This window comes from Scyliorhinus torazame, chromosome 18, assembly GCF_047496885.1.
Source record: "Scyliorhinus torazame isolate Kashiwa2021f chromosome 18, sScyTor2.1, whole genome shotgun sequence".
Classification (NCBI taxonomy): domain Eukaryota; kingdom Metazoa; phylum Chordata; class Chondrichthyes; order Carcharhiniformes; family Scyliorhinidae; genus Scyliorhinus; species Scyliorhinus torazame.
The window spans coordinates 33092087-33114328 of record NC_092724.1 but is presented as its reverse complement, the minus strand read 5'-3'; the positions used below and the strand labels follow the sequence as shown (position 1 = coordinate 33114328).

At 43.8% G+C, this 22242-nt stretch overlaps 1 protein-coding gene across 4 annotated transcripts in view; it reads left to right on the top strand.

Moving 5' to 3' along the window:
* nfic (nuclear factor I/C) overlaps nt 1-22242 on the top strand; it is a 788712-nt gene that overhangs the window by 573189 nt on the left and 193281 nt on the right. The window contains exon 12 of one of the 4 annotated variants that reach the window (XM_072482539.1): nt 6652-15120. The exons of the other annotated variants lie outside the window; for them this stretch is intronic. Within the exon in view, the coding sequence (XP_072338640.1) occupies nt 6652-6669 (18 nt within the window). The 3' untranslated portion in view covers nt 6670-15120. Of the gene's footprint in view, nt 1-6651; nt 15121-22242 lie in introns of those variants that run through there. 4 annotated transcript variants of the gene reach the window in all.

Sequence of the window (22242 nt, the reverse complement as noted above, 5' to 3'; positions counted from 1 at the left end):
CCTTCGTGGTTCAGTAATTCTGAAGTGCTGTAACCACAAATGTCAACCACTTCAAAGAGAATATGGCCTGGATTCTCCCGCTGGTGCGTGGGTGCGGAACACAGTCCGACTACCGGGGGGGGGGGTGGGGGCTGGAGCATCGCAGACGGATCGACACCTCCCCTGATGCCCGATTCTCCGCAACATCGGGAACCCCACTACCCGGCGGTGTGCGACGGAGAATTTTGCCCTCTGTGCCTGGAAGGGTAAAACCACAGAGACATCTGTGGAAATCAGTGGCTAGACCTCAGAGTTTGTGCAAAAGCCTTTGAGACAAAGGAAACCTGAAGTGAAAGGTGTAAAACTTGAAAGTGAAAACTTGATGGAAGCATTGGAGGGAAAGTATAATTTAAAAGAAGATTTGAAAGTGTGACTTTTGAAAACAGAAATTGAAATCATTCATGTGGAAGCTCGAGTTCAGTGAGATAAGATAGTTCCCAGTATAAGAATCATTTGGGGTGATTTTGGGGACAAATCCACAGACATTCACTTATGTTCAGAGAGGAGTGTGGCTTACCACAGTCATCTTATATACTTAAAAGGGACTTTGGCTATTAATGAGACTATTGTAGCTTAAAATGTACTTTGTAATCCTTGTTAATCTTAGAATCTGTGTGTAATTGTTAAACTAAGGGGGAGTAAAGGAATATTGTATCATAATCCAATTTTTAAATATTTAATAAATGTTCTTTCTTTTTAAAAATAATTAGCAGTCTTATGACTCTGTTCCTCCACATTTTATACGAAAATAGTAAAAGTTATGTTCTTGTGAGCTCGAGTTTCATTCTGGGATCTTCCCGTCTAATTATAACATCGAGTGGGATTGTAACAAGAGTGCCGATACAGAAGCACTTTATAGCCAAAGCAGCACTTTTGTATTGCAGTAACTGTTGTGATGTAGTGACTGGTGGGGAATATACATGGATCAATGGAAACAGTGTATTGTATATTGTTAATTTTAACAAGAACTTGAACTACGCCCTGTGGGCTTTCTGTCTTGGCCTATACCATGTGGAGACGACTCAGTTAGAGATCAAAGGTTATTATATCCTTGTTAAGTAATCTCCAGATTTACCTATGTTAATTGGATTCTGTGTAGATGAATGCAGTGTGCCATTTAAGTGACAGAATTCTGCTAATGGTATTCCCTCCCAATTGCCTTGGGCTACTGAGTTTAGACATACTACAGTAAACATCCAGGAATTGGCACTGCTTGCTGTGCAGCTGCCTGCTAACAGCAGTGAAACAAAGCTGCTCGATTGACAGACAGATGGCAGTGCCATCTGTCAAGTGTGTTAAAATGTATTTGGTTTACTGTGAAAAGGAGATAAACAGCGATGCAGAGAGATGTGCGAAGCTCAGATCATTAGTTTAGAAACATCCAAAACTTCAAAAAGAAAAAAATCCCAGGAAAATCAAACATACAGCTATTGAAAGATGAAGTGGGGATAGAAAAATAACAATTGTTGTGTGTGTTTCATACAATGTTCACATTGTTTAGTCTATTCACAGAATATTCCTGCAGTTAAAAATTCACTTTGTTACTGCAAGAATTAAAATTATGAAATGTAACGTAAGGGTGGGATTTCCTGGGCGATTCCGCCGGTAGGATCTTCCGGTCCCACCGATGACAGCCCCTTCCGCCAGGGGTTCCCCAGCGGCAGAGGCTGCAAACAATGGTTGCCAGCCAATGGCAAGCCACCTCTGCAAAACACACCGTGTGGAAAATCCCGCCCTTTGTATTTTAAAATTAGCTATATAATATCTCCTCACTGAGTGCTGTTTTTCAGCAAGACTGTCCAACAAAGCATTACCCAAGGAAGTCACAATTGGGAGCTGCCATTTCAAAATGAGTTCCACTTTCACAAAAATGGACGCGATCTGGCTGACTGAAAAAAACAGTCCATCCAATGCGGGATTAGTTTGTAGTGCCGGGAATGACCCCGCTATCCAACGGCACCTTGTTTTTAGTGCCCCGGCGGGGAATGCCCCCCACCACCCCCGAGGCCGCACTCAGTTGGCAACCAGTGTGGCACTGGTTTAGCTCACTGGGCTAAATCGCTGGCTTTTAAAGCAGACCAAGGCAGGCCAGCAGCACGGTTCAATCCCTGTACCAGTCTCCCCGAACAGGCGCCGGAATGTGGCAACTAGGGGCTTTTCACAGTAACTTCATTGAAGCCTACTCGTGACAATAAGCGATTTTCATTTTTCATTTTCATTTCACTGCCAGGCCAGGTTGGCAGTGCCAAGATGCTCAAGTGGCACCAGCAGTGCCCGGAGGCCGACTACCCGGGGGCCTCTGATTGCCTGGGAGACCCCACCACCCCTGGTACCGTTCCACCTGGTCCTCATTTGTGGAGACCAGTACTGACCTGCACCCGGCTGGGTATCCTCAGCAAGGCCGGTAGATGTGGGTGGCCATTAGATCCGGCACGAGCACGGCTAAGTGGATTCTTAAACTCACTTCATCGTGCGAGATTGGGTCACGTCCACATTGGGTGGGACTCGGACCATGACGTGATCTCGCGAGTTGCAACGGCTGTCAGAAATCCCAGGGAGGTCTCTCCCGGGATCTACCTGCCGTATCGCGCCCTGGTTCCTGCGGGACGTGGCCGGTTGATTGCGCCCCTGGTTTATAGTTTGTGGTTTTTCCCTGCACTGTACTAGTACCAAACTCGTTTCCAGTATTTCTGCGGTATTGACCTGAAAATGCATCCAGTAAAACAGCAGAGAGTTGAACTTGATATGAATGTGTTAATGCAAATTATTTATTTTAGTTTAAGCATCTGCACAATATTATATCTGGCAGGAATTCCCAGGGTTACATTGTACAAATTATTTTAGCATTTAAATTAAAACGAATGCGACATTATAGGAGGAAAAACACCTTTCCTGCCAAATGATTAGACTTTAGCAAGAATCTTGAGGTGTAACACGATCTACTTGTTCCAGCTGATAAGCATTTGGTTTCCAACTAAAGTGGTACAAGTTCAGATCTCAGAACCTCCTGTCAATCAGTCTCAATGGTGAGACTGTGTGAGGCTAGGCAGTCCCCACCCCCAAGTATGCAGTGCTTATTATGCTTTTGTATCTTTACCTCATTTTTCTCATGCACTTATCAGTCACCCCTCACTCCCGATGAACCAGAGGTGCCTTTACACGGCAAGATAGCTGGGTAGTTGCAATGTACCAAGGGATCAGACAGAAACCCTTACCACTTTATTGCTTACTGTTTTGTTTTGAGATCGCTGTCTAGATGAGGGGTGCAATTCAGCCACCTCGGAACCGGGCGCAATAGGTGAATCCCGGAAGAGCCTCAAATCAGGCTTTGTGCTGGACACCAGGCCGAATGCAAGTCACTTGACTCGCTACATCCGGTGCGATATGTGCATGATCCAGATAATGGTTTTAACCCGGTGGCCAGGACCCAATAACCCGCCTTTTGAGGTGCATTTGAGGACTCTGGTTTTCAGCTTTCAAAACTTATCAGCAATTTCATCAACTTTGCAAATAACCTTGTAAGAATAGCAAACATGCTATTCTGCTCAGTAATGCTGACTCCTACTTGTTCCTAGAGGGCCGATCGCGAGTTGGGATGAGTTGAATAAGATCTCCCCTCTTGGGGGGTCGGATATGTTCAGGTATTTTGAAGCGCGGGGCTTTGTCTGGTGGGCATTTCTGACATTCCCGGAGGTGCGACCGTCTACCCTGTTGAAAAGGATGCTCTCATGTGTGCTGGGTCAGAGGAGGGCAGCATATCCGGATTATAGGGGCGAATCGTGGGGGAAGAGCAAGTTTCGGAAGAAGTGAAGGCCAGGTGAGAGTAGGAGTTGGGGCCCATTCTGGAGGAGGAGGTATGGAGTGAGTCCCTACATCACACACACACACTCAACCAATAGATAAGTTAGATAGGAGGCGACCAATGGACATTCACGATACACAAGGAGGTAGCACGACCACAGGGGGGCATTACACCAACCCATACATAAAGGACACCACACACATGATCAGCCCCTTTGGCCAGTGGAGACAGTCAGTGAGGAGAGGCACAGGGTTGATTCATTATCACACCCACCACGTGGATGACAGCAGATGGTTAGTCAGTTAGGTAGCTATATTAGGATTAGCAGTAGTGTCGAACTCAAGTTATAAAAGTGTACATAGTGTAAATAAATGAGTTGAAGTTATTTACACATCTCGACCTTCCTTGACAAATGCAACACAAGGAAGCCACTTATGTTACAAAGGAAACATAACAAAACATCCGGCAACCGAAGAATCGCCACCAGGCGCGTGCGCGATCGACGCGGCACCATTCAGGGGGTGTTGAAAGAGGACCCTGCAGCGATTCTCCACGGTCGACCGGCCGAGTTCCCGCCAGCGTGGTTCGAACATGGTTCCACCCGGCAGGAGCTCGGACCCGCGTCCGCGGTGGCCGTCCTGGTGGGGGAGGGGTGCGGAGGGATCAGACTCCGGGGAGGATCGCCACGACGGCCAGGCCCGCAATCAGGGGCCACCGATCGGTGGGCGCGCGTGATCCGGGGGGGGGGGGGCCTACCTTCTTCCCCGCCGGCCCGCTGTGTGACTCCGCCATGCTGTGTGGGCCCCGTGCGGACGCAGCCGCCGCGCACATGCGCAGACCCGCGGCCAGCAGTGCAGGGCCGCGTATCAGCACTGGCGCTGCGTGGAGCACACCGGCACCATGCTGGCCCCCTGTGGGCCATGGAATCACTGGGCCGGGAGGCCCGTTGACGCCGTATTGCAAAGTCCCAGACCTGGGGCGGGATTCTCCGACCCCCCGCCGGGTCGGAGAATCACCGGGGGCTGGCGTGAATCCCGCCCCCGCCGGTTGCCGAATTCTCCGGCACCGGAGATTCAACGGGGGTGGGAATCGCGCCGCGCCGGTTGGCTGCCCCCCCCCGGCGATTCTCCTGCCCGCGATGGACCGACGTCCCGCTGCTGGAATGCCTGTCGCGCCGGCGAGAATCAAACCACCTCTCTTACCGGCGGGACAAGGCGGTGCGGGCGGGCTCCGGGGTCCTGGGGGGGGCGCGGGGTGATCTGGCCCTGGGGTGTGCCCCCACGGTGGCCTGGCCCGCGATCGGGGCCCACCGATCCGCGGGCGGCCCTGTGCCGTGGGGGCACTCTTTTCCTTCCGCCTTCGCCATGGTCTCCACTATGGCGGAGGCGGAAGAGACCCCCTCCACTGCGCATGCGCGGGGATGCCGTGAGCAGCCGCTGACGCTCCCGCGCATGCGCCGCACGCAAAGTCATTTCCGCGCCAGCTGGCGGGGCACCAAAGGCCTTTCCCGCCAGCTGGCGGGGCGGAAATCAGTCCGGCGTGGGCCTAGCCCCGCAAAGTGAGGGCTCGGCCCCTCAAGATGCATAGAATTCCTCACCTTTGGGGCGGCGCGATGCCGGACTGATTTGCGCCGTTTTTGGTGCCGGTCGCGGACATCGCGCCGATTGCGGAGAATCCCTCCCCTGGTCTCTGTTATCTGTTAGTGGGGTGGGAGAGTGGGCATGGTTGTTTGCTTGTTGCTATTGTTTGGGATTACAGTTCTGCTATTGGCGTTCATGTTATTGTTGTTGCTTGTAGTTTTTAATGACACGTATTATGGTGTTGTGCTGCCTGTTTTTGATATAAATATGTTAAAATTTCAATAAAAATATTTCCAAATAAAAAATAATGCTGACTCCTAGCTTTTTTAAAATTCACACACAGGTGTCTAGACTTCTGTTAGAAGTTGGAGACAGCAAGATAAAATAATCCACCATTTTGAACGCTGTTACTACATTCTCTCCCCATATCATACTGGACATTTATGTGGATATTCAGTACTGTGGAGAGGCACGTATAAAGCAGAGCTGTTCCAGGATAGCGTCCTGGTCTGAAACACTCCATAGAATTACAACTTTCAGCGTTAACTCAACCTTCCTGTAAAAGGGACCCATTCATTGTTCTTTCACACTTAACCAGTTTCACCCAAATTTGCCCCCACCCATTTCTCATTGAACTTCAGCTGTCCGGACCCCAAAATCACATAGGTTAACGAGGGAAACCTGTTCCAGAAATTGGTTAGCACAGTCCACACATGTGGCAGGCTGGATCTTCTCAGTTTTTAGTTCTTTCACTGGAGTGGCTTAATCAGAGGTCTTTAAAGAGGCTGTAGGAGGCTGCCAACAAAAAGGTAAGTTTTTAAACTTACTTTCCTATGGATCTGGATAGAGCAAGCTTGCAGACCTATGCCTGTCAGTTGATCCCCACCCCACCACCTGCCCTGTTAAAGGAGCCATTTTAGGGTCCCCTGCTAACACTGGAAAAATAAGTACCGCAGCTCGCTGCAATTATTAGGATGTCCAAGCCCCAAATTTGGACAATGTTAGGCTGTGAACCTTAAAACTGCCAATTTGTTATTGGAGAGGGGTTAACCATTATTGGGCTGCTCACACACTGATGTTAAATTAACATAGAGACCGCTGGACTAATTTTTGAAATGTTTTTCCCTGCTGATAGTTGGTGTGTGCCTTTTGATTTATTCTGTTACTTTAAGTTTATTTTTCGCAGCGTCCATTATTGTCACTAACGCCTATATTTTCCTTTTCTTACAGTCCTGGTATCTGGGATAGTTGAAGTCCCCTTTCAAGTATTAAAGAAGCTATTTAATCATGTTTCAAGAAACATGGTCAAGCGTCAACTTTGGTTTCAAGTTTAAAACAGAAAAAGAGAGATACAAGGGAGAAGACTATTTATCGACTCGCCTTTAAAAGAAAATGAAAAGTCAGAAACACTATCATCCTACCAACATGTTCCGAAGATGGGTGCAATTCACTTCTTCCATTGGCTGAAGCTTAGCCTGAGGTTTCCCCATCTGTTTTATGCAAATAAGCCTTTATATTTCTTAAATAAAATTACAGAACAAAGTTTACTAAATCTGCTTTCGAAAGGGTGGGAAAATTAATCTTCAGCAATTTAACATAATTCAAAATTGCATCCCGGTTTTCTTTTGATTTCTCCTTTTTAACAAATAAAGGTAGCATCCTTTATACAAAGGATGGTTGCACAGTCATTTGGATAACCATTTAAAAGCCACCCATACCTAGCCTTCAAGTGCTGAAATGCACAGAATGCGGTGAATCTATGCATTGGAGTACCTGAAGACAGGTCTATTAGAAGTTATCACAGTTCAGGACAATTCTTCACTTTAAAAAAAAAAATCTTGATTTATAATCGTTGTGAACAGTTTCTTTACTAACTTTATTGCAAAGTTTTAAACATCACAAAAGCATGCACTAATGAGGCCTACACATTGGAGATCATCACTTCAATATGGCTAATTCATTAGCTTGACATCAAGTTATGTTTCTTGTTTCTGTTTCAGAACTTTGGGTAAACTGAACATAAAGTTATTTTTCTACTATACAAAGAAATGTGTTTAATAGATTGGTATAAAATCATTCCATTATATTGGTCAAGCTGACATATTTAAAACTAGAGAGTTCCTTCGTACAAACATTGCAGGTCAAACAACCTGATGGTTGCCGAGTCGCAACATGTCAACTATTGAGAACATCATGAAGCAATTTCTCTTCTATTGCCTACAAACTAAGGCGTATACTGAATATAGTCAGTGTCACAAAAATCCTGCACCACAGATTTGTCAGTGAATGATTTAACTTACCGAAAACCTTAAACACATTTTCAAACTTATTTAACCACAGCATACGACAAAGCAAATCATTCAATACCGTTGCTTACTACTTCTCAATTACAATTTTCCCACCCTAAGCATCATTTAGTTTTTGCATGTAGCTAATCGCACAGATGCAGATGCTCATCTGCCAGAGCAGTAGACTTATCGGTTTTAGTTATTATTGCTTCTTCACTAGTGCATGACATAGACCATAAGATACATACCTAGCTTTTGGTGATAGTACTGGGAGGCAAAGGGTGGCTGCAGATAGGGTGTGGGGAAGTTATTCATATGCAATGCAAGTGCAAGGCCTCACACTGCCATACATACTTTACCTTTCCCTCCTGGCTACAGGTTGCATTTATTTTCAAAATTGAACATTCAAGTGGCTGCAAACTCAGAGTATCTTTAGTTTAGTAGATTATATTTTGGGAGCAGGGTACAAAATTGTTTCAAGAATCGATATTTTTGTGTTTTTTTTTAATTGTAAAGTTAAACAACATGTGAGTTTCTCTCTCTCCCCCCACCCACCCCACTGGTAATCACACCTTTCTGCCAGTAGCTATTAAACAGGAGAACAGCACCAGAATTGAACAAGGTCTAACTTGGTTTCAAAGACACACTTTGGGAACTTGCGTCCAATCAGTAATCAACTTTAAATTGGGGAAATAAAGGAAGTGGTTGCTGCATTTTAAAGAAAATGGTTAACTGCCTGTTTAAAGAGAAACAAAAATCTTTTGTAAAGATTTAAGAGGCAGGTGCAATTGAAAAGAAGCAAATTTGTAACTTTGTGATTCTTTGTAACTTGTCCTTGTACCCCAGGACTGTAAACAGGGGGAAATTGTCGCCAGGCGACCATGGCACAAAAGTGCACCCCAAACCCCCTCCCCACCCACCTTTCACAGGTGAACACAAATGCCTTAGTCAGTATGTTACTTGTTATTTTATTTTTTTAAGCGGAGGGTTGCCAGCTGCGCTCTCGTAAAATAAAGAAACGGCAGAACCTGTGCACACGATATCATTCATTAAACTGACACATATCAAAAGCAATATTTGGCATAATTTAGTTTTGATCACAACTGAAAGCTTTTGATGAAGGTAGCCTGCGTCTGAACAAATTTCTGCCCATGTGCGCTTATATTTCTTGGTTAGGGACACAGCCTTGCCTGAGCTAAAATGCTGGCATCCGTAACCTCACGAGCGTGTAAACAGAAAAACAGTGAGGGAAAACTCTAAACGTATTTATATTAAAATGATTTTTTTCATCAAAGGTGCTGAGTGATGCATGGTGCTTTGATAGTAAACTTTGTGATCCAGCAAAAAAAAATCAGCTGAACTGCTGAATTCTGACGTGCATGGCAACTATGTGCGGGCTTCACTCTTTTCCCTACAAAATCCTTTCCTAATTTGCACGGAATTTTATACCACATTATGTGCCTTGCCTTTGAGAAAAAATGTTTAAAAAAAAAAAAAAATACTTGATATCATTGCACAATCTTTTGGCTGCATGTATGGTTGCTTGTCATAAAAAAATGCCATTGGTAAAAATGTAAGGGTTTATGATTTTTGCTTCATAGGACATTGTAACAGCACTAATTATCAGTATTCCAGTGATTCTGTGGATCTTCGTATAGAATATATTCATCTTGCGGTCATGTAGGAACATTGCTTTTGGGCGTTTTTGTCACTAATATTTTAATGGAAAGTGTTTCACTTTTGATTCTCCCTACTTGCGTCTTCCAGCTCCTTTTATTTTGAATCTTTGGAAAATATGCAATACCAGTCCTGTCTATAGAGATAGAGCATTTAGCTTGTTGAATCATTTTGAGTTAGCACACATGATAACTACAACATCATACTTTTCTATTTTTTTAAATAATTTTGTTTTAATTGACCAAAGTTGGTGCTGCTCTGAATACAGAAAGAGGTCCTTCTCCTGTTATGAGTAATGCTTGATGCATGATTAGGGAAGGCTTAACATGGGTGGGGGAGGTGGGAGAGAGGGAAATGTATATTTACAGTACAGCTGTGAAGCACCATGCTGGCAACATATTATAAAAATACGTTTTGTTTTGGGGGGGTTTCCTCTGTGTCCTGGTAGCTAAAACATTGGACACTAGTAAATAATTTCCTTAATCAGAGCAAACTAATCCATTTCACAAAATACAGTGGCAGCTGATCAGGTAATTGTTGTCGTAAATCCACTAGGCCCAATGTTTTCACCTAGTATGGTACAAGCCTCTGTAAGTTGTAAATTGTCAAACTGTTATCAATCAAGTAAATGTTTTTCTTGCATGTTGTCTGGGAGGATTGGATTTCAACAGTACATTAACCTCTAATTTTGACTGAAGATAGGATTCCTTTGCGCTACTTTAAAAAAAATGTTGATTTAATTACAGCACTTGGTAAGCAGTCCTTCTGTTGTCCTTTGTACCAGAATCTAGTTAGAACAGGAAATGGGTCGCATCATTTCTATAGTTATGTGCACTATTCTGCCAGGCCCTAAGTGCTTCACAGCCTAAACTGTCAACTGGCCTGAACTTTTAAGGGGAAGCTTCTAGTCAGAATATGGAAACCACAAATTAAAATTGTACATAGAAGAATAAAAAAAATACACAAAGCAATAGTTGTGGGGTGTCAATTTGGCATAGTAGCATTGTTCACCAAAATGACCATCTACACAGAGATGGAATAATAAATGATAACCAAGACATATATAGCTCTGCTTTAAGACCCTACTAATGTCTCTGAGCTTTAGTAATTTGTGTTTGGTTGACACTTGGTATGCTAACTGGGATGCTGCACAAGGGGGACAAGAAATAGGGTTACGCCAGCAAGTTTGATCCTTGTCACATCCTTGTCTTGGACATTAGCTGCCTTCTTTGCAGACTGTGTAATTTGTAAGCTGTATAGTTTTATTAAGTATGTTTTACTTAATCTACCCTATTTTATAAGGCAAAGACTTTTGTAATGAGAAAAGTACAAAAAAAGTTTCATTACACTGGCTTATTAAGAATGTTCAGCATTATATACCATTTGTAGAGTATTCTTCCTCCATGGGAACTGGATTTGAGTTAAACTCTCCTGTTGCCCTTATTGTATTTAAATACAGTAATTGTCCTCATTTTTATGGTTTTGCATATTCCTATACTTTAAAAGTATAGGCTTCTGGTGTAAAAGAGCCATTGTAAATGGAAAAAAATGCTTTATTTTATGAAGAGTAATTATGTCAAACTTGTAAGAAACACTTGGAATTTTGAGAAGGAGTGTTGTCATTGTAGTCTCTTGGACTGTTTTAAAAAAAAAAGTCTGTAGACTTTTAAGTGCTAAACTGGTGGGAGTAGAACAGATTATGTGTACTCTTTGTAGGGCGAGGGAGCCCAACAAATTGTTGTATGCAATGTACAGTATTGTTTGTGCAAAGGACAATGCAATGCTGGTAGCTAGTTTATTTTTAAGGCAGGATAGAAAACATTGTTTACATGTGTATTCCAACCCTTGGCAATGGCTGACTGCATGCTCCGTGAAATCCTTGTAGAAGAATTCCTGTAGGGAATTCTCTTCCATCCATCAGACTCTCAAGCAGGATAGAATGCTGCCACAGTCAAACATGTGACTTTTACTATTCCTAAAGGGGTTATGAGTTGGTTGATAACTTTTGTTGGGAATGGTGGGGTGAACACTGTCACGAGTGCAGGTTCTGCAGGCTCAGGTATATGTGGTGCAGACTATGAGGTGATCTATGTCCTTTCAATTGAGGTCCTTTCAGTTTCCATCTCAGCTGTTCTGCATCTGAAAAACCCTTCTAAATTTTTATTGTCACCACATCAGTGTTTTTTTCCCTCTAACATTCCATTCTCCAGATGATTGATAGCCCACTTACCACACCGTCACAAAGATTCCCTTCTGTTTTCTCTAAAAAAAAATGGAAATAGGTGTCGCCTAGCTCCAAGTTAAAATTGTGCAAGCAAATATTAATATTTTTCAGTCCTAAATTTCTATCAGCCAGAAAAGCATTTTTTTAATCAAATGAAATGTGCCGATCACAAATTATTTTTAATTTCAATTAAATGCACCACCAGTATTCTTGTCTTCCCCATGAATTTTCAGTGGACTTGTAAAGCGCGTCAAAATAATATAATATACAATTAAAGTCCAAAATTTAGTTTTGTTCACTGCGAACAAATTTGATAAAACAAGAATTTTCTAACTAGACTGGTAGTATATGGAGACCTCTTAGTTCCAGAAAGTTGTCTTAAAAATCTAGAAGATACCTATGAATTTTGAGCTTTGGGAAGCACTGGCTGTTATAACAACCTGTCTGACAAAGAGCATCGCTATCCTAGTTGGTTTATGCTCCCTAACTCTTATTGGCTTGGTTCCGCTGATGCCATGCTTTCAAGAATAAAGTGGTTGTGGCTTGCTCCAACAGCTCAACTCACCACTCAGTCTGCACAGTGAAGACCTGCAAAGCCTGTGGTGCAATTTGGCATGCACTAGATGTCAAGACCACCCAATCAGGGACTGACAAAATTTGTTTCCCTCCTCAAACCCTGGACAAATTTGCACTGTTCCATATCTTTCACCTTTTCCGTTTCTGCAATAACTCAAGACAGGGACTGAAACGGAACAAGCTGTCATTGACATTGCCATTAGTCACAGCATTAGTAAAGCCAACACCATTCTTAGGTCTACACCACAGGTATATTTTTTCTAAGGTTTTATCTAACCCCCTGCAAAATGTGCCAGTTGCTTCAGTTAGCCTGAAGGGAATATGCAAATTCCATCACAATTTCCATTTCTTTTTTTCTCAGTTGTGCAGCTCCTTTGCAGCAATGCGCAATGACACACATTAAGCAACCAGATTACATTTTGTAGAAAGCAGTAGATATACTGGTATTGTTGTTTCACATACACAGCTCATCCAAACATCTGTAACTGGGTCTCTGGAAATCTCTTTGAAAGACAGTAAGTGAAAAAGGAAATGGATACGTCCTCAAGGACAGTTAAAGTGGCACCTGACTTCCCGTCATTGGTAAAGGCACTTTAGTCAGGCTGTGCAAAAACTCTGAATTGCAAGAAAGTTTGTGAAGGCTTTTGTTGATGTGCTGATACGTAAAGCGTTATTCGGGCTGGTTCGGCAAACTCAGTTTTCCATCTCTGACAATCAGGTTGAGAAGACAGTTTACTTCCTCAGCCTTGTTTACATGGATGGTGAATGTTGATTGGGTTCTGTGAGATGTGGACTATCTCTGACCTTAGTCCAGTATTTATCCCACTTCTTTAACTGGACTTTTCAAATCACCTCCAACAACAAGATCATTTTTCTCCCAAAATCAGTTTGTATTATTCCTCCCCCCCCCCATCCTCTATTTGACATTATTATCTGCTGCAAGATAATTTTCTAAAATCAAGTAACTATTTCCCAGTGGTTGATTGACACAAACACTGCATGCACACCAATGGTAATGTTAGGGATACAGTTCCTAACCCTGAATCCTTCCAGCAAAAGTTCAGTATTCAATGTCCAATGCCCAACAGCTATTGTTAGTGTGCACCAAGCTCTCCACAGGATGAGGCAGTATAAGGAGCTTGTGCCAATTTCAACACTAATCTACCTGTAACAGTAGAGAAAATAGTTAGGAAGACTGGCACATAGAAAGAAATGAATCTAGTCTTGCACAATAACGAGTAACAGTTAATTGCCCCAGCAATGCAAGCACAGTCCTTGTTGGTTTATTGACGATTGATTTCATACAAATCAAATTGGTTATTTTTTTCAGCGAGAATATGCCGCGATATCAACAGAAGGTAATTTGACACACTATCCTTCTTTGCAAACCATTTTGTGAGCCATCAATAAATGTTGGATGAAAGGAACTGCTTAGCAAAATGAGAGGCTGCTGTACAGACGGCTTATAATTTTGAAAACTACTGAATTCCTCGTAAACACTCCTTTTCTGTTCACTCTGTGCCACAAATGTGTCAGTAGAAATTCATTTTTCTTAAATTCGAAAGTTTTTCTATCTAAAATGTAATCGAGAGTGAATAATTAATGCTGTTTATTTTTAAATTGTCCATTGCATTTTTAATATTCCAGATCAATCTTTTCAACACAATCAGAGCAGTGGAGGTGCATTGTTTAGAAAATTATTTTTGCATCGAAACACAGCACTCAATTATTAATTATCCCAATATTATGAAGCTTATGACTTGCATATTAAGACAACCCAGTCTGCACACTATAATACGCCTATTCCACTCTGTATTTTACAGTAAGCCAACAACCAAAAGAAGTATGGATTTAACTTTGATGAACCATGCTTAAAAGCCTTAATTCATCCACAGAACCCAAATGAAGCAGCTCCATGTAAGCAAGGTTATGCTTAGTGTGCTTTGATCCAACTGCACTGAACTTTACTGTATGAAATAGCAGGAAAATAGAGAAACGATTCATCAGGGCAGCACAATTTCCTGCTGCACATCAGCCCAATACGGAGTGACCTGCTGATTAGCGTGACAGCAGCAGCAAAAGAAATGGAGGAATAGATCCAGCCTCCTTTTTTTATTTGAATCTGAGCTTTGATGTTGATCATAGTTGTTTAGAGGGCAATGGTCAAATAAGCAGTTGCATTATTATCTGCAATTATTTATAACAATTTTAACAAGCCAGCAGAAAAGTACCAAAAAACATTTTTAATAAATGCAGTGCCTGATAATCGACTGCTGGATTCAATTTTGCTTTGCAAGGCCTGGTTTTTCACAGTTTGTCATTTTTTAAGTCTTTGTTGCACAGGCTCTATTATAAATGTCCTTTGAACATCACTGTTGTAATTCCATATGTATTACATCGCACATATTCTGGGAAGAGAATATTTCTCTGAGAACACATTGAAACCGTGTTATTTCTGAGGGTTTTTCATTATATTTTAGAATATTACAGTAGTTACCACAGTAGTTAACCGCTTGCTTGCTGCACAGACATACACACACTACACACCAGGACAAACCTGTGGCTCTTTAGTTGCTAGTTGCATACTTCTGACAAAAATAAAATCTTTCACGACCACAGTTCTACTCCAACAACTGAAAAAAAAATCATTTATTTTGATTGTATTTGTCTTCTTTTGATTTTTAGCTAATTATGTAAAGGGACACTTGTACAAAGGCCAGCATCTTTCCTGCTGCTTTTGTACACAGATGTACAGTATATATGTAACTAAATCACCACTCGTTTTAAACTGGTGTGGACTCAGCTTGACATTTGATTATAACCATTGTATTCAGCCATTACTGTTAGCAGCTGCTCATACTACATACAATTACTGGAAGTGAATATGTTTCCCTATGCAAAAAAGTTTAAAAAAAATAAACAAGCTATGCTACAGTTCTGACTCCGGTGTTTTCTTTGAAACATTCCACGGTCATTTTCTTCGACAAGATGAAAAGTGTTGTGACGACGTGGTAATTCTCAAAAGACTCTCTAATTTGTGTAGAGGATTTTTCTTTGTGGAGAAACCACATCAATACACAGCTAACATTAGTCCCGCAGACTCTGCTAAATGTTACTGAGAACCTTACGTGACAGGCCAGTCCAGTCAGGGTGAAGAATTTTGATCAGATGGCACCAAAGTTTTGTTTTAAAATTAGGATGTACAAAAGAAAACCAAGAGAGTTAAAGTTCCGTGGTCTTGAATCGTAAGCGTGAGTAACGGTAGCACAGTGGTTAGTACTGTTGCTTCACAGTGCAGGGTTCCGGGTTCAATTCCCGCTTGGGTCACTGTCTGTGCGGAGTCTGCATGTTCTACCCGTGTCTGCATAGGTTTCCTCCGGGTGCTCCGGTTTCCTCCCACAAGTCCCGAAAGATGTGCTGTTAGGTGAATTGGACATTCTGAATTCTCCCTCCGTGTACTCAAACACACTATGTGTGGCGACTAGGGGATTTTCACAGCAACTTCATTGCAGTGTTGATTTTTTAAAAATTTAGTGTGCCCAATTCATTTTTTTCCAATTAAGGCGCAATTTAGCGTGGCCAATCCACCTACCCTGCACATCTTTGAATTATGGGGGCGAAACCCACGCAAACACGAGGGGGATGTGCAAACTCCATACGGACAGTGTTCCGGAGCCAGGATCGAACCTGGGACCTCGGTGCCGTGAGGCAGCAATGCTAACCACTGTGCCACTGTGCTGCCCACTTCATTGCAGTGTTAAGGTGAGCCTACTTGTGACACAAATAAAGATGATTATTATAAACCAGAGTGCGGGGAAAAAAAATGCACAGAATCCTGATTTTAAAACAAGACAACGGTTGCAAAACTGGGGCTTAGAAGAGACCGTTCAAAGTGGTACCCATTGCATGTCTCAACCTAAGAAGTTAAAAGGACTTAAAGATTTCCATTTCTTGCACCAAGTTGCAACCAATCTATATAGCTTCCTTCTTCCCGAGGAACAAGAACAAGATGGTTTTGCTCATGACTGATTCTTTCCAGAACTTACATCATCCCTTTCCAGGTGGAACAACTAGCTATTGGCTAGAGGTGCCACAGCAACACTTACGATGAATTAAATGGGGTTTATTTTTGGTTAAAAATACATCGGCCTGGAATTTTACTAAGGGGCACATTTGGAATAGGCAGGGATTTACAGAGTGGGGGCAGCTCCTGTCAGTAAGCTCAGCATGAGGCACCAGGCATCTTAAATCCGGGACCATATTTAAATAGTGTAGAACAGCCTCCTTCTGAGGACTGAGATCAGGGCCAGTGAGCGGCAATGAAAAAGAAAGAACCAAATGTGAGGGCTGAGCTTTTTGCTCTGTCAACTTCATTCCCACATCCTGAGAATTTAAAAACAGAACCTAGTCTTACCCCTTTCATCCTTCATTAAAGAACATTGAAACCATTCAAATGGCTTCTGTATCAATGACATTCTTATAATGCAGACTCAAGCTGCGATTAAGTCAAACTTTGGATCAAAGTAGAACATGGAACATTACAACGCAGTACAGGCCCTTCGGCCCTCGATGTTGCGCCGACCTGTGAAACCACTCTAAAGCCCATCTACACTATTCCCTTAATGTCCATATGTCTATCCAATGACCATTTGAATGCCCTTAGTATTGGCGACTCCACTACTGTTGCAGGCAGGGCATTCCACGCCCTTACTACTCTCTGAGTAAAGAACCTATCTCTGACATTTGTCTTATATCTATCTCCCCTCAATTTAAAGCTATGTCCCCTCGTGTTAGACATCACCATCCGAGGAAAAAGGCTCTCACTGTCCACCCTATCCAATCCTCTGATCATCTTGTATGCCTCAATTAAGTCACCTCTTAACCTTCTTCTTTCTAACGAAAACAGTCTCAAGTCCCTCAGCCTTTCCTTATAAGATCTTCCCTCCATACCAGGCAACATTCTGGTAAATCTCCTCTGCACCCTTTCCAATGCTTCCACATCCTTCCTATAATGCGGCGACCAGAATTGCACGCAATACTCCAAATGCGGCCGCACCAGAGTTTTGTACAGCTGCAACATGACCTCATGGCTCCGAAACTCAATCCCTCTACCAATAAAAGCTAACAAACCGTACGCCTTCTTAACAACCCTCTCAACCTGAGTGGCAACCTTCAGGGATCTATGTACATGGACACCGAGATCTCTCTGCTCATCCACACTGCCAAGAATCTTACCATTAGCCCAGTACTCTGTCTTCCTGTTATTCCTTCCAAAATGAATCACCTCACACTTTTCTGCATTAAACTCCATTTGCCACCTCTCAGCCCAGCGCTGCAGCTTATCTATGTCCCTCTGTAACTTGTAACATCCTTCCGCACTGTCCACAACTCCATCGACTTTAGTGTCATCTGCAAATTTACTCACCCATCCTTCTACGCCCTCCTCCAGGTCATTTATAAAAATGACAAACAGCAGTGGCCCCAAAACAGATCCTTGTGGTACACCACTAGTAACTGGACTCCAGTCTGAACATTTCCCATCAAGCACCACCCTTTGTCTTCTTCCAGCTAGCCAATTTCTGATCCAAACTGCTAAATGACCCTGAATCCCATGCCTCCATATTTTCTGCAGTAGCCCACCATGGGGAACCTTATCAAACGTTTTACTGAAATCCATATACACCACATCAACTGCTTTACCCTCATCCACCTGTTTGGTCACCTTCTCAAAGAACTCAATAAGGTTTGTGAGGCACGACCTACCCTTCACAAAACCGTGTTGACTATCTCTAATCAAATTATTCCTTTCCAGATGATTACACATCCTCCCTTATAAACCTTTCCAAGATTTTTCCCACAACAGAAGTAAGGCTCACTGGTCTATAGTTACCTGGGTTGTCTCTACTCCCCTTCTTGAACAAGGGGACAACACTTGCTATCCTCCAGTCTTCTGGCACTATTCCTGTAGACAAAGATGACTTAAAGATCAAAGCCAAAGGCTCAGCAATCTCCTCCCTAGTTTCCCAGAGAAACCTAGGATAAATCCCATTCGGCCCAGGGTACTTACCTATTTTCACACTTTCCAGAATTGCTAACACCACCTCCTTATGAACCTCAAGCCCTTCTAGTCTAGTAGCCTGAATCTCCGTATTCTCCTCGACAACATTGTCTTTTTCCTGTGTGAATACTGACGAAAAATATTCATTTAGTACCTCTCCTATCTCCTCAGACTCCATGCACAACTTCCCACTACTGTCCTTGACTGGCCCTACTCTTACCCTAGTCATTCATTTATTCCTGACATATCTATAGAAAGCTTTAGGGTTATCCTTGATCCTACCTGCCAAAGACTTCTCATGTCCCCTCCTGGCTCTTCTTAGCTCTCTCTTTAGGTCCTTCCTCGCTAACTTGTAACTATCGAGTTCCCTAACTGAACCTTCATGTCTCATCTTTACATAAGCCTCCTTCTTCCTCTTGACAAGTGTTTCGACTGCTTTAGTAAACCACGATTCCCTTGCTCGACCACTTCCTCCCTGCCATACTTATCAAGGACACGCAGTAGCTGTTCCTTGAACAAGCTCCACATTTCCATTATGCCCATCCCCTGCAGTTTTCCTCTCCATCCGATGCATCCTAAGTCATGCCTCATCGCATCATAATTGCCTTTCCAACAGATATAACTCTTGCCCTGCGGTATATACCTAAACCTTTCCATCACTAAAGTAAACGTAATGGAATTGTGGACACTATCACCAAAGTGCTCACCTACCTCCAAATCTAACACCTGTCCTGGTTCATTACCCAGTACCAAATCCAATATGGCCTCGCCTCTTGTTGGCCTATCTACATACTGCGTCAGGAAACCCTCCTGCACACATTGGACAAAAATGGACCCATCTAAAGTACTCAAACTATAGCGTTTCCAGTCAATATTTGGAAAGTTAAAGTCCCCCATAACAACTATCCTGTTGCTTTCGCTCCTATCCGGAATCATCTTTGCAATCCTTTCCTCTACATCTCTGTAACATTTTGGAGGCCTATAGAAAACCCCTAACAGGGTGACCTCTCCTTTCCTGTTTCTAACCTCAGCCCATACTACCTCAGGTAACGAATCCTCATCAAACGTCCTTTCTGCCACCGTAATACTGTCCTTGACTAACAATGCCATCCCTCCCCCTCTTTTACCACCTTCCCTGAGCTTACTGAAATACCTAAACCCCGGCATCTGCAACAACTATTCCTGTCCCTGCTCTATCCGTGTCTCCGAAATGGCCACAACATCGAAGTCCCAGGTACCAACCCATGCCGCAAGTTCACCCACCTTATTCCGGATGCTCCTTGCATTGAAGAAGACACACTTTAAACCACCTTCCTGCCTGCCGGTGCACTCCTGCAACTTTGAAACCTTACTCATGACCTCACTACTCTCAACCTCCTGTATACTGGAGCTACAATTCAGGTTCCCAAGCCCCTGCTGAACTAGTTTAAACTCTCCCGAAGAGCATTAGCAAATTTCCCCCCCAGGATATTGGTACCCCTCTGGTCCAGGTGTAGACCATCCCGTTTGTAGAGGTCCCACCGACCCCAGAATGAGCCCCAATTATCCAGAAATCTGAAACCCTCCCTCCTGCACCATCCCTGTAGCCACGTGTTCAATTCCTCTCTCTCCCTATTCCTCGTCTCGCTACCACGTGGCACGGGTAACAACCCAGAGATAATAACTCTGTTTGTCCTAGATCTAAGTTTCCACCCTAGCTCCCTGAATACCTGCCTTACATCCCTATCCCTTTTCCTACCTATGTCGTTGGTACCTATGTGGACCACGACTTGGGGCTGCTCCCCCTCCCCCTTAAGGATCCTGAAAACTCGATCCGAGACATCACGCACCCAGGCACCTGGGAGGCAACACACCAACTGCGAGTCTCTCTCATTCCCACAGAATCTCCTATCTATCCCCCTAACTATGGAGTCTCCAATGACTAATGCTCTACTCCTCTCCCCCCTTCCCTTCTGAGCAACAGGGACAGACTCTGTGCCAGAGACCTGTACCCCATGGCTTACCCCTGGTAAGTCCCCCCCCCCAATAGTATCCAAAGCGGTATACTTGTTACTAAGGGGAACGACCACAGGGGATACCTGTACTGAAAGCTTCCTCCCAGTCCCTCTCACCGTCACCCATCTATTTTTATTCTTCGGAGTAACTGCATCCCTGAAGCTTCTATCTATGACCACCTCTGCCTCCCTAATGATCCGAAGTTCCTCCAGCTCCAGCTCCAGTTCCATAACGCGGTTTCTGAGGAGCTGGAGATGGGTGCACTTCCCACAGATGAAATCAGCAGGGACACTGACGGCGTCCCTCACCTCAAACATTCTGCAGGAGGAACATTGCACTACCTTCCCTGCCATCCCCTCTAGATAAAAAAAGAAAAAGAAAGAAAGAGCTTGCCTGTTATTCATTCCCCTTCTCAGCAAGCTATCACTCAGCAACCTCTGCGCCCCGCACGATAACACCTGATGGAAAATATAAGAAAAACTACTTACCAGTCACCAGCCAATCCCTTACCTGCAGGCTGTGATGTCACGGTTCAACTTCTTTCTATTTCTACCTGCCCTCGAGCCTTCCTCTTGATCTTTACAGCGGGTTTTTTTTGGTTAGAGGAGGGGGTAGGGAGGGAAACACTGAAGAAGTGTTTCAGGTTTAAGTGTCACTGGACAACAGCTCCTCCACAAACCACCTTCAAGTTAGGGTGAGCACACGGACGTATGCAAATTTCTCCCACAACAGCCAATCAGCAGCTCTGTTCTACTGCCCTCTGCTGGATGCTTGTCTTCACTTGAACAGCTAGTGTCTCTTGCTCAGGTACACCTTCAAGTTAGGGTGAGCACACGGACATATGCAAATTTCCCCCACAACAGCCAATCAGCAGCTCCGCAATACTGCCCTCTGCCCAGTGCCAAATGTAATAAAGATGATTAATGCCAAGCATAATAATTGCCTTCCATTCATTTCTCAGCCAAATGATCAACCAATTCTGTTTTCCTTTAAAGAAAGTTTCATTAGCTTTGCTCACTCCCCATTGCTTGGTGGAAAGCTACTGTTTGCTGTGTTGGGATTCTGAGGGGGTTATAGCTGCCCGCATCTGGGTGTTTGTGCCAATGAGGGCCTGGTTACAGACTGCTGCACTAGCTGCTTTTGGGGAAGTTTGGCCAGCTACTTTGCTGGCGTCAGGGTGATTGCACTAGAAAGGTCACAGAGATTCACTAGGATGTTGCCTGGGCTGGAGTTTTTCAGCTATGAAGAAAGGCTGGTTACGCCTAGGTTGTTTTTCTTGGAGCAGAATAGGCTGATGGAGGACCTGGTCGAGGTGTACAACATTATGAGGGATATACATGGGAAGAAACTTTCCCTTGGCAGAGGGGTCAGTAAACAGTGGACACATATTTAAGGTAAGGGACAGGAGATTTGTATTTGAAGAAAAACCTTTTCAGCCAAAGGGTGGTGGGAATCTGGAACTCTTCCTGAAAGGGTGTTCGTGGCAGGCTCATAAGCATTTCATGGAATCATAGAATTTACAGTGCAGAAGGAGGCCATTCGGCCCATCGAGTCTGCACCAACCCACTATAAAGAGCACCCTACTGAAGCCCACGTATCTACCCTATCCCCGTAATCCCCACTTAACATTTTCTGGACACTAAGGGCAATTTAGCATAGTCAATCCACCGAACACGCACATCTTTGGACTGTGGGAGGAAACCAGAGCACCGGAGGAAACCCACGCACGCACAGGGAGAACATGCAGACTCCGCACAGACAGTGACCCAGCCGGAAATCGAACCTGGGACCCTGGAGCTGTGAAGCAACTGTGCTAACCACTATGCTACCGTGAAGCATTTAAACGGGCACTTGAGACACCATAGCATACAAGGCTATGGACCAAGTGCGAGGAAATGGGAATGGAATAGATAGCTGCTTGATGGCTAGCGCAGACCTGATAGGCTGAAGGGCCTCTTTCTGTGCTGCAAACCTCTATGGAAGTGATTCTCTGGCCGTGATGT